The sequence below is a fragment of the Marmota marmota genome, unplaced genomic scaffold (genome assembly GCF_001458135.2).
Source record: "Marmota marmota marmota unplaced genomic scaffold, marMar, whole genome shotgun sequence".
Lineage (NCBI taxonomy): Eukaryota > Metazoa > Chordata > Mammalia > Rodentia > Sciuridae > Marmota > Marmota marmota.
Window position 1 is genome coordinate 7,659,118 of NW_026000020.1, and position 12,246 is coordinate 7,671,363.

The window sequence follows — 12,246 nt, forward strand, 5'->3', positions numbered from 1 at the left end:
GCAGTCAGGTTCTTTTATCTCAGTCTGGATTCTGCCGTGTGGTGTGTTTTAGTGGCTTGCATTAAGTTCCACTCTTCATGCTTAAATTCTATGGGTTTTGACAGATGCAGAGTTTGATGCATCCGCTACTTCAGTGCCATGCACTTTTGCCATCCCCAGCAATCCCCTGTGCTTCACCAGTTGGGCCCTCCTGCTTCCCTAAACCTTGCCAGCCCCTGACCTGTTTACCATCTGTCTGGTTTCGTCTCTTCCAGAATGTCCCATAAGTAGAATCATATAGCGAGTGGCCTCTCCGAGCATCTTCCTGTACCTAGCACTCTGTGTTTGTGGTCCCTCCTGGTTCTCTACTGTTGCTGAATGGTTTTCTTGGTGTGGATGTACTCCAGGCTGTTTACCAGGTACCCCATGAGGAATATCTTGGTTGTTTCCAGTTTGGGGTGATTATAAATAGAGCTGCTATAAGCATTTCTGTGCAGGTTTTTGTGTGGACATGATTCTTCATGATGTGAGAACACCATTGTTGGGTGATACTGTAAACTTCGAGTAGTTTTCTAAGAAAAAAACTGTCTTTCAAAGCAACTCTATCATTTTTGTATTTTCACCAATGATTAATGAGCAAGATTTTGTTCTGAGTGTCAGATAGGTGTACCCCTTCTGATAGGTGTGTAGCAGTATCTTATTGTTATTTTAATTTGCATTTCTCTGATGGCAAATGATGCTCAGCATCTTTTCATAGGGTCCTTTGCCCTTTATATTTTCTTTGGTGACTATTTAGATCTTTTAACCTATTTCTTTCTTTCTTTCTTTCTTTTTTTTTTGGTACTGGGAATTGCACTTGACTACTGAGCCATAACCCCAGCCCCCTTTTTTGGTATTTTATTTAGAGTCAGGGTCTCACTGGGTTGCTTAGTGCCTCACTGTTGCTGAGGCTGGCTTTGAACTTGATATCCTCCTGCTTCAGCCTCCCAAGCCACTGGGATTACAGGTATGTGCCACCATGCCCAGCTCTTTTAACCTATTTTTAAAAATATGTATTATTTTTAGGTATATTTGGACACAATGCCTTTATTTTATTTACTTATTTTTATGTGGTGCTGAGGATCAAACCCAGTGCCTCACACGTGCAAGGGAAGTGCTCTGCCACTGAGCCACAGTCCACGACCTCGACCTCCATCTCCTCCTCCTCCTCCTTTTTTTTTTTTTGGCATATGAATGTCCAGGTGCTGGGGCATCCTTTACCAGGGAGACTGTCCCATCTGATTGAATTGCTTTTCTGCCCTGTCAGAACTCAGTGGATTCTGTCTGTGTGGGGCTATTCCTGGGTCCTGTGTTGTGTGCCTTGACCTGGGTATCCACACTGTCTCTAAGACTAAGTGGCCTTCATGCTATAATCTTGGAATAAAATAGTGTGAGTTTTTTTTAAAGCTTCATTGTTCTTCAATATTGTTTTGGTTATTCTAGATCTCTTGCTTTTTCCGATAAATTTTAGAATCAGCTTATCTATACCTATAAAATAGCTTGATTATATTGTGATCACAAGAATTGATAACCTTAGTAGTACTGCATCTTCTGATTGATAAATAGGCTTCCTCTTCTTTTATTTGTGAACACCTTCTGTTCCATTTTGAAAAATTTGTCTCCCCTGTTTAGATGATTCATACTCATCTGTCTTCAAGCTCACTGACTTTTTCCTTTGTTTTCTCCGTTCTGCTGTCCAACCTGTCCAGGGAACTTTTATTTTCAGAGATACTGTTTTTCCCCATCCTATTTTTCTTCCTTGTTTCTTGTTTTTGTCTTCCATTTCTCTGTGGAGCATCCCTGTTTTTTTTTTTAATTAAATAGATCAAACATTCTTTGGGTTCATGGAGTATGGCAACAATATGTACTTTAAAGCTCTTATCTGGTAATTCCAACATCTGGATCGTCTTAGAATAGGCATTTACTAGCTGTCTTTTCTCTTGGGAATGGGTCACATTTTCCCAGTGCTTTGTAAATGAGTGACTTTGGATTGTGTTCTGGACATCGTGATCATTTTGTTTCGAGGACTCTTGAGTGATGTTATATTCTTCTGAAGAAAGTCGATGTTTGTTTCAGCAGGCAGTTAACCCAGACTCAAGGCCTGACCTTGAACCTCATCCCTTCTTCTCTGTGTTCAAGTCTCAGTCCAAGTCCTTGAGCTTTTCTGCGTGGCTTTGAATTTGCACATGGTCTGGGGGTCAGCCAGAGACCCAGGCAGGGTTCAGGCACAGACTTGGGATATCCCTCTCTTGCTCTTTCTTCTCTTGAGATTCCTCTTTTTGCTCCAGGGACTGTGGTTGCCTTGGCTGACTCCCTGGGTTCCTCCAAGAAAGACAACCAGTTTTAATCTCAGAGTTTTACCCACCCATGCTGTGCTAGTCCTTAACCATGGCCTGCTTTCAAGAGAAAAACTGGGAAAACCATAAGACAGCAAGAACAGTACAACTCAGGAGCATTCCCAGCCCCAGGTGGTTCTTCCAGTGCTGACCGTCCACTTGCTGCACTCTTCCTGGGGCCCTGGTCCTGGGTGTGCCCAGCAGCAGGAAGGCACGGAGCGACACTGGACAACGAGGAGTGCCAAGCGCCCAGCAGACTTAGCATCTCTCCAGAACACTCAGCTTAGGTTTAGAGGGCTTAGGCCAGGCTGATGCCAACGGACGGTGATAGCCCTAGCAATTCCCACAAAGCGGGGTGACTTTATTTAATTGTCTGTTTCTAAATTGGTTATTTATCAGCAAGGGATGACAGACATTTTTGGACAGGAAGTTCTCTTTTTGCCTCTCTCCCCTCCTGTATATCTTAGGCAAAGGCCAAGGTGAACCTTTCAGAAGCACTTCCTCGTTCAGACATCTTCAGCACCTCTCTGTTGTCTCAGGGTCAAGCTCCCAGTGCTCAGAATTGTATTCAAACCCCCATACTCTGACCCCAGCCACCCCCGCATGTTCAATCATCTTCTAGCTTGAGAGCTCAGGCAGGGAACACTTGCTGAACTTCTATCTCCCAATCCATAAAATGGGAATAGCATGGTTCCTGATCAGAGTTATTGACAGAGTTAGATGAAGTGCTATTTCTGCAATGCATGGCATCATATTTGACAGGCAGAAGATGCTCCTTCATGCCACCCATGGGCACATTTCAGTCCAGCTTCCCACCTGGCTCAGATTCTTATCTGAACCTTATATTTCAGATGCATTGAAAGGTGTGTTTTCACACAGAGAGACACACAGCTCTTCCCACTTTGTTGGTGGTAACACTGGAGTGTAGCCTTGGGATGGCCACATTCATGTTAGAGACCTGTCGGGTTCAAGTTTGAAGACACCAGGCTTTTGCCTGAGATTTGGGGAATTTATTTTGCTCTTTTCTGTCTTGACTTTTTAAAAAAGCGGTTAGGCTCTTCACCGAGCAGTGCACCCGTAATCTTTTCTCCAGCTACTGGAAAACCTTTCTGCGCCGTCGGGTACTCTGTGCAGAAGGGGCTCCTGTTCATGGTGAGGAAGCTGTATGGGCAGCACAAGAACACAGAGTCCCCCGAGATGGCTGTCCTGTCAGTTCTCAGCATCTAGGAGGCAGATGCAAACTTCGTGGGACTTAGGGTGTCACATGGAAGTGGAGGTGATACAAATCCCATGATTTCAACACACACTACAGAGCTCCACTGTGGGTCTGGCCCTGGACTAGATGCGGGGCGGGAGGTGAATCCCCATCATCCAAGAGCGTGCAGGGTGGTGGGAGGAGGTCTGTGTGTAGCCAGCAGCCCCAACATGTTCCCTGCAGAAGTGGCCAGAGAGGGATGCATGAAAGCCAGGGGGGGCGTGAGGCTTCCAGGGGCTGTGGCGTCTAGGGCTCTATGTGAATGAGCTTTGAAAGGTGAATGGGGGCAAAGGGCCCTGCAGGCCGCCAAGATGCATGTGCAGGGTGGAATAGTGCTCTGCACTTTGAGATCAGGATGACGTGGTGTGCGCGTGGAGTCAGAGGCTCGGGTGGTCAGAGAGAGCTGGGGTCAGGGAGGTGGCTCTAGAGCTTGCCTTCATCTCATGGCCACAGAGAGAACCAGAAGCCTTTTCAGCTCTGGCTTTCTGCTAGAGGAAGGCAGTCCCTTTAGAAGTTCCTGCTGTCCTTCCTGTGAGGGAAGGTAACACTCAAGAAGGTGGCAACAGGGAGGCACAAGATCCAGAGCTGCTCAGCTAGAGGGATGCACTGACCCCAGCGAGGGGCTGGGGGCGTGAGCCGAGGATGGCGGGTGGGGGAGGGATGGGTCTTCCTTTTTATGAGGTCGTCCCTCAGTGTGGAAATGCCTGTCACTCATGTTCTTGCTTCTTCAGACTACCTCCTAGCGTGCTTCTCATGTTGCTGTACCATCTTCTTCACTGTATTTTATATTGGCAACAAACTATTGAGTGATGTGTAACTGATGGAATTCTTCTCCCATTAATTAGCAGTCTGCCTCTCCTCAGGAGCTGTAGTGTGCGTCTTTAGATTCCCCTTCGTTTAGAATGTTTCCGTAGGGACAATCTAAGGTATCAAGGCCTTCATGACTCCTCAAGACATTTTGTCAAATTGCTTTCCAGAAGAGCTGGCTGACTCATGGAGCTGCCTGTGGTGTGTGAGTAGCTTGCTTGCTCCTGCTACTGTCCCTGGGCTGTTCTTCCTACATCCGGTCCCTGCAGATGTCAGTGGCTAAGAGCAACCAAGCGTTCACTTTGTGCGGAGGGCTTTGCACGCAGGTCGCTCAGCCTTTCCATCAAGTTTGCGAGTGAGGAACACTGTGGTCCCCAGGGAGGGAAGGGGAACCGAAGCACAGAGTGTGTCACGGCCCAGGTCACGAGGCTAAGAAATGGTGGGCTGGGCTGGGATTAGGTAGGCTCCTGGGGAGCCCTTGCTGCCCGAGGCTGTCCCCAGCTCGGTGCTCTTGCTGTTTACATGTCCATTTTGTTTGTTTATTTTGGTGAGGTTGAGTGTGTGCCCACGTGTTTGGTACTTGGAATTCTTTTTTTAGTGACTTTTCCTCTTGTGTCTTTCATTTGCTAAACTCTTCACACCCCACTGCTCCCTGGTTTGGCACCAGTGCATCCCAGTGTTGATGACATCTGCTTCTGGGGCGGGTCTTGTCCTGGTCTTGGCTGAGTCAAGGTGCCCTGGCCTCCTGCCTCCAAGCTCTGTAGGAGCTTTGGAGGAGAAGGTGGTGCCTGATTCAGGTTCCTAGGAGACAGCCGTGAGGCCGAGCACCACTGGTGTCTCCAGTCACCTGGGCCTGAGGACCTGAGGCCTGCTTCCCTAGACTGGTTGGACAAGCACCATGTTGGTTTCATTGTTGGCTCCACATTTGTTTCCACTAGTCCAGCAGCTTGTCTTTCACATTAGCCTTCAAAACTTTCAGATCTGGAGTACTAGGTTTCTGAAGAGTCTGGGAAGAGCCTATTTATTCCACACACACACGCGCGCCCACACACACACACACGTGCACACAATGTGTCCCCTTCTTTTCCTAAACTTAAGAACTTAAATGTGCTTTTTTCCAGGGAAGAGTAACGTTGTGAAATAAACTCAGTAAGTGAAGAATGTGTTGGTACTTCGCTTGTTCGACCCATCTTGCTGTCTTTTTCCTCTTTTGGTGGGAATGACAGAAGAGAAGGGGCTGCAGTCCACTGGGGCTGCCAGGCCTGCCCTTGGCCTCTGCGAAGCTGGGTGTCCTCTTCTACGATGGGACAGTGAGGAGGCCCCTCACTGTCGAGGATCGATGCCCATGGAGAGATCCCCAGGCTGAGTGCAGGTTGCTGAAACGCCATTAGGAGGGTGTAAAATGCAGGGTGCTGCTCTCTGAGCTGTTGCAAGAGTGCCACCGTCCCCACCACCACCTCTGACAGCTAACACCAGCTTGGGCAGTACCCAGCATTCTGCTAAACTTTTTCCAAATGTCACTGGTGCTTCTCAAACCTGATCCCTGGAGGAAAGCCCGATACCAGAGTTTCTGATTCAGTGGGTCTGGGGGATGGGGCCTGGGGAACTTGCACTTCTCACCGTTTTCCCCAGAGGCCGAGGCTGCTGGTCCACATATGTGAGGTCTGAGTTAATCTGTCTGAATCAGGCACAGTGGTGCGAGGGGAAGACGCCCTGGAGGGTGCTGCGCTGGTGGCATGGAGTGTCCTGGCTCAGTAGGAGGGAGAAGCAAGGACAGCAGGAAGGGGCTCAAGACCTCTGCTCTGTGGAGCTCTTTCTCCCTGCCCACCTGACCTGGAGGCTGACATGTCCGGGTGCTGGCTGTGTGGAATCTCCCTGCACAGTGTCTCTATCCGTATCAGATTCTGTCTGCCATGTGGCTCTGAGTGGGGGACTCCGCTCATCTGTGGATCTGCGTGGGAGACTGTCCCCGCTGTGGCTCTGCTCCCATGAGGCTCTGTCCTCGCTATGGCCACAGTGAGTGCCATCTTCTCTTCGTGCCACGCTCTGTCTGTGTGTCTTTCCACTCGGTGGCTCTGTTTGGGGTGTGCTCTGCATCTCCTCCCCTTCATGTTTCTTTTCTGTAAAAGGCAGGGAAGAAGCAGTTTGAGAAGTGCAGAAAAAAATAAATAACAAAATTCCTTCTTGTGTTTATTTTGTGATATTGTGATATTTAGACCCTTGAAAAGAAAAGTATAAAAAGCTCCCATAAGGAGGAAAGGGGAAAGCCCTACAAGGAGCAGGATGGCTCTTTCCAGATTTGTCACCAGCGAGTGAGTTCAGGTTCGAGGCTCTGAACACCCTGGGGGTGAGGGGGGGTGCATGGCTGCACAGAGACGCCCGGCACGGTTGCAGACGGGTGGCCCCCTTGGCTGAATCCCACGGACATGTTTTGTTTGGCTCAAATGGTATTTGAAAAATATTCAAAGTAGTTTAAAATGTGGGAGTTTTTGTAATAATCTCCCTGGTTGCTAGTATTTCTTGAAGAACCGGGAGTGCCAGAGGAGAGTGGCTGGTTGGTGGCTGAGGAAGGACCTGGCTCTGGTCACAGTCCTGAAGCCCTTGCAGCATGGATCCTGGGGCCCCGGTGTGCCACCCTGGTCTGGGGAGTTCTAGACTCAGAGCTGCACTTAGCAGCTGGGTGACTGTGGGGCCTGCACTTCCTGGAGTCTCTCCTCTCACCTGGTGGCTGGTCAGCCTGTGTGAGTGTGTGTGTGTGTGTGTGTGTGTGTGTGTGTGTGTAAACAGAGAGAGAAAGAGAGAGAGAGAATCTCGAGCATGCAGCCAGTGCCCAGCTGCACAGGGACCAGCGGTTGTTGTGGAAGAGGCGCTCAGTGGCCATCCGTGGACATGAAAGGGAATTTCCTGGCCGCTTTCTGTGATCCTTTAAATCATTCCTTTCTTTAAGAAAAATTTATAATGTTTCAAAAATGTGTTTCTAAAAATTATTATTATCTTACAAGATCTGCATCATCTGCGTGGTGCTTTCTCAGTATCTGGCCCCAGCTGGAGCACTTCTGGGTGTTTTATGGCAAATTATTCTCAGATTACCCTTTAATGCAGGAAGGGCTGCCTGTTGTCTGAGCTCCCTGGGCCTTACGAAAACCCTCCGACTTGATACAAAACAGCTGCCTCGGCCAGCTGTTCCAGAAAAGGAGCATTTTCAGCCTGAAGCAGCAGGAAAAGGGGTTTTGTAGCTGGTGGAGATTTTGAGAAATGCTAAATTACTCTTTCTTTGCCATTAAACTGTGATTTAATTTTGTGACTAACAAATTGTGTAAATCTAAAAAAGAAGAACTCAGCGTTGCTGTTGGTTACGTGTGTTCTGGCAACACTTGTATAGGTCCTGAGGGGGCTTCCCCAGGGAGGGCAGCAACTCCACTGACCTCCTGTCCCTGGGCCTCAGCCTGGCTGGGTTGGGGTCAGGGGTCAACCGCGGCCTCTCTCCCCTCTCCGGGGTCCCTGCTGAGACCAGCAACAAAGGGGTCAATTGTCTGAGGCCTCCCTTTGTCTGAGGGGCTGCAAGGGCGGCTCTGAATGCCACAGTATTGAGGCACGTGCATAAGCAAGTAAATACACATCCTGTGAGTGTGTATGTGTGAACCTGTGTGCCCGTGTGATGGTACCTGCCCATGTGAGCAAGCACATGCATGCACGTGTGTGCATATGAACTACAGCAGTGTGCACATGTTCAAGTATGGAAGATGTGTATGTGTAAGTGTGCACCTGCACATGAGTGTGCACAAGCAGATGTTGCACACGTGTGTGAATGTGCCTGGGTGCCCGTGCGCGAGACTTAAGGGTATTTCTGAGCTGCTGGTGCATCTTAGCAGGGTGAGGGGCCTCAGAGAGGCGGATGCTGTTCTGAATGCTACGGCAACATCGTCTCTGATCCTCTCTCAGCAGGTCATGCCGTTGCCTTCCCCTGGGTTTGCTAAGGTCCAGAGCTCAGAGACCTCCCCTCCCCTCTTCCTCTGTGGGAATGAGACAGCAGGCTCAGGCTCCTCCTCTCACCATTCAGAGGACAGCACTGCCTCATCAGCCTGTTGGGTCTGTGATTTCAAAGTGAGACCCACAAGAACTTTCCTGTACTGTTCCAACCCTTTTCAGGGCTGCCTGGTTGGATCAGTGCTTTCTATGTGTAGTTTCAGCCACGTTTCCAGAATGACCATTGAAATCTGTTCCGGTCCACGTCCAGTTGTTTCCAGTGTAGCCCCAGGGCCTTTTGCCTGTGCCCCCCGGTCCTGGTCCCTAGCATGGCCTGCATACACCGAGGGCTTCAGGGGGCTTTGATTGGTCTGGCCTTGGGTGTGAACTGACCCTGTCCACTGGAGTTTCCATGATTCACAGTGCTGTCCATATAAAGGCGTTCTTTTAAAAGCAACAATAAAATCAGATACGTTTGATTCAGAAGCCAGGAAAAGATGAATAAAAACGCTTCATTGAAATTCACCTTTGCCAAAGGCTTACCTCCCAGCCCCTTTCCGCAGCTCAGCTGCCCCAGGATCACTTTCTCTGCTTTTCTAATTCTTCCCCTCCCACCCTCATTTCCTCTCCCTGCTCCAGCATTGGCTTATCTTTCAACTGTGGAAAAGCCACCCATTAAACTGTACTCCAAAGCTTATCAAAATATTCAGTCAGTAAAATTATCTTATAATTAGCCCAACTGTCAGCCAGAACTTTCTAACCCCAGGAAATGTAAAGTGACGCAGCATGTAAAATCTGCAAATTGCTCATCCTGACCTCTCTGGCTTCAGTTTCAGCTTTTCTTTCTTTCCCAAAGTAATTTCCTCCTCTTCTTCAGTCCCTGAGGCGTCTTTCTCTTCTATTTGCTGAAATCTCAAAGAAAACTGATTCCTTGCATAATTGAGATAGATAATGGAATACATTCAGGCGAGTGTGCTATGAAATCAACTAGATGTGTTCTTCCAGGCTTTCACTTTTGCACATCATTTTTGTAAACTTAAGCGCGATTTCCTTGGTTCTCGGTGGCTCACCTTGGTTGGTGCTTGCGTTTTGGGTGCCTGCAGTGATCACACTCGGGGAGTCTTTATGGAGCTGAGCCAGCCCAACAACATCCGGGGACTCTGCCGTTTGTCCCACTGGACCATGGCGTTGGACTTTCTTACCTCAACCTTTACTTTGTTCTCCCTCCTCCTCTCTCTGCCCTGCCTGTCCCAGCCGCCCCCTGCCTGGGGTCCCGCCTGACATCTTGCATCATCCAGTGCCATAAACATGCCCCCCCACCAATGGGGGATATCAAAAACACCACAAATGATGTTTGGGGATTTCAAGGTGGAACTTAGACCTTTTGCAAAGAAATGATATTATAGACAACCTTGGGCTCTTAATTGCTGTGAGCTTTAAGTTCCTAGTGCGACAGTTGGACAGGTCTGTGAGGCTCCTATGTGAATAAAGCTTGTTGGGCAGTGATGATCGCCTGTTCCATGGTGAAATACTTTCAAAGTTCTAAAAACAAGTGGAATAATTAAATTTTGAAACATTTTCATAATTAAAGTTTTGCCTATATATTGTGCTAATAGCAATAGCTAAATAAATATTTGTAGAGTTTTCCTTATCTGTTGGGGATTGGCGCGCACACACACACACACACACACACACACCGATGCAGAAAAGTTGCTTCATGCTTACATTTCTTGTGAGAAGTTAATTATTTGATCATTGTACAGATGGGGAAACTGAGGCTCAAAGTCTCAGAATCTATCGTCGACCTTGTGTGAACTAGCTGTGGCCCAGGCTTTAGCATTTGACCCCCCACATTTGCTTAGGAGGTTTCCATGACCCTCCCCTACAGAGAAAAGAGGAAGTCACAGCTTCACCTCAGCCTGCAGTTGCTGCTGTGTTCTGCAGTGGCCTGCATGGGCTCTTGACGTCACCTTAGCATTTCAGGCTCGATTTTTTTTTTTTGTGCCCAGGGCTGGGTCTTGAGTTGGACCTTTCCCAGGGGGCCCATCTCCTTGGTGGCCTGGACCCCACTGATGTTGCTGGGGCTAGGAGGCAGTGAGGGATCCCCTGTGGCTTTGCTGTCCCAATGTGAACCTTGCAGTTAGCCACAGGCTGCCTCCAGTCCTTCCACTGCTGACGCAGAGCTGAAAGAGCCCCATTCGGGAAGTCTTTCCTGATGAAGGACACCTTTTGTTTAACCCATAAGGAAATATTTTAGGCTTCTTTAAGACCTTTTCAAAACACAATGATCCCTTAAAAGCAAAGTCAAAACTAAAGATCTATCATTAAATGTGCTATTTATGAAGTATTAGCAACAGAGCATTTTAGGAATCGTTTAAGAAATATTTGACTGTATTAAGTTAATTTTCTTGTGAATCAACAGGTCCTTGATATTAACTAATTTATGCTTCTTTCTCTTCTTCATTACAGCTTGGGTTGACCATAGCCATTCGCTATAGCCACAGGTAAAGCTTTATTTATTTATTTTTAAAGAAATGTGCTTATGAGTTTGGAGCTTTTAATTTGTTCCAGTCCTAGGGTTTATGAGTTTATTTTTGGTGGCTGCTCTTCCATGATGTTAATGGCACTGATGAAATTGTCCTAGCTGCTTAATTGGTAAGAGCAAATTGCTATTCAGAAGAATAAGGACTCTATGCAAAACTGGTGGTAGGTAGAACATTTCTGTTAAAACACAAAAATGGGAAGCTCCACAGCAGAGACACAGAAGTGGTTTCTGGGTAATGTCACCTGCCTAAGAGTAATAACCAAAATCAGAGGTGCCCTGCGTGTGAGGCTAGGCCAGGCCAGGCCAGGAGAGCCCCGTCCCTGTCCCCACGGGGCCTCTTCCTCTTGTCTTGCCACGTCTGGCAGTGGCAAAAAGCCTCCATTTTCATCTTGCTGCAGGATTTCTACTTTGGTCTCAACTGCATCAAGTTTATGAAAATGCTTGTTTCTTGTACTACCAATGCAGTCTTCTACCACAAATGGGCATTCTAGAATGAACCTTTTTCTGTTTGCAGGCATCATCATGTATTATACACTGAATTAAAGTAAGAGCCAACCCCAATGAAGGGCGACAGGCAGTGTTGACAAACTGTGCTCATGGCCTTCCCAAGTACCACCTTTGGGTAAAGGCTTGGGGCTCAGGGACATTGTCACAAACTCTGCACAAACAACCCAGAGGGTTACAAGTTCACCTCCTAAAATGCCTGTAACAAATTGTATGTATGGTTTCAATTTAAATGTGGAATCAGACAATCACTGAGACCCAGAGAGACAGACTCAGGCTCTGTGCAGATATGAGAAGGCAGAGGGCCGGTGAGGCCTTGGACTCCTGGGATAAGTGAGTGGGAGGAAAATTGTTCATGTCAGACATTTCCAGGGCCTGAGGAAGAAGTTGCCTCAGAGAAGCTCATGATTGTGCAGGGGTAAAGAAATGTCTTCCCCTACCCATCACTAGGTTCATGGCTGAGCCACACAATGGCAGACAGGTAATGGGAGGGGGCCTACCAGGTTACTTAATGGATGACACAGGAGCCTTCATAAGGAAGTGGGGACAACGTTGGAAAGTGGGTGTGATCTGATGGTAATAACAGGGCACCTTGGCTTCCTGTTTGCTCACTTTCTTCCCTGTTCCTGTGTCTTCAGACATCCAGATGCTCTGCCAGGTCCTAGCAGGGCCCCATCCAAGACAGCTTTACCACCTGCTTCAGGGGAAGGGTAGGAACGTGAGAGCGACCTTCCTCTTCTGTTATTTTCTCCAACACCAAGGTGCCACCTCTTAGGGTAGTGTATCCAGCGCCCTCAGTTACCTGTGTTTCTAGG

The 12,246-nt window shown here is 48.0% G+C and overlaps 1 protein-coding gene across 1 annotated transcript in view; it reads left to right on the top strand.

Moving 5' to 3' along the window:
* Acoxl (acyl-CoA oxidase like) overlaps nt 1-12,246 on the top strand; it is a 335,479-nt gene that overhangs the window by 82,151 nt on the left and 241,082 nt on the right. Inside the window, 1 exon segment of the mRNA XM_048810372.1 lies at nt 10,852-10,886. Coding sequence (XP_048666329.1) covers nt 10,852-10,886 — 35 coding nt within the window.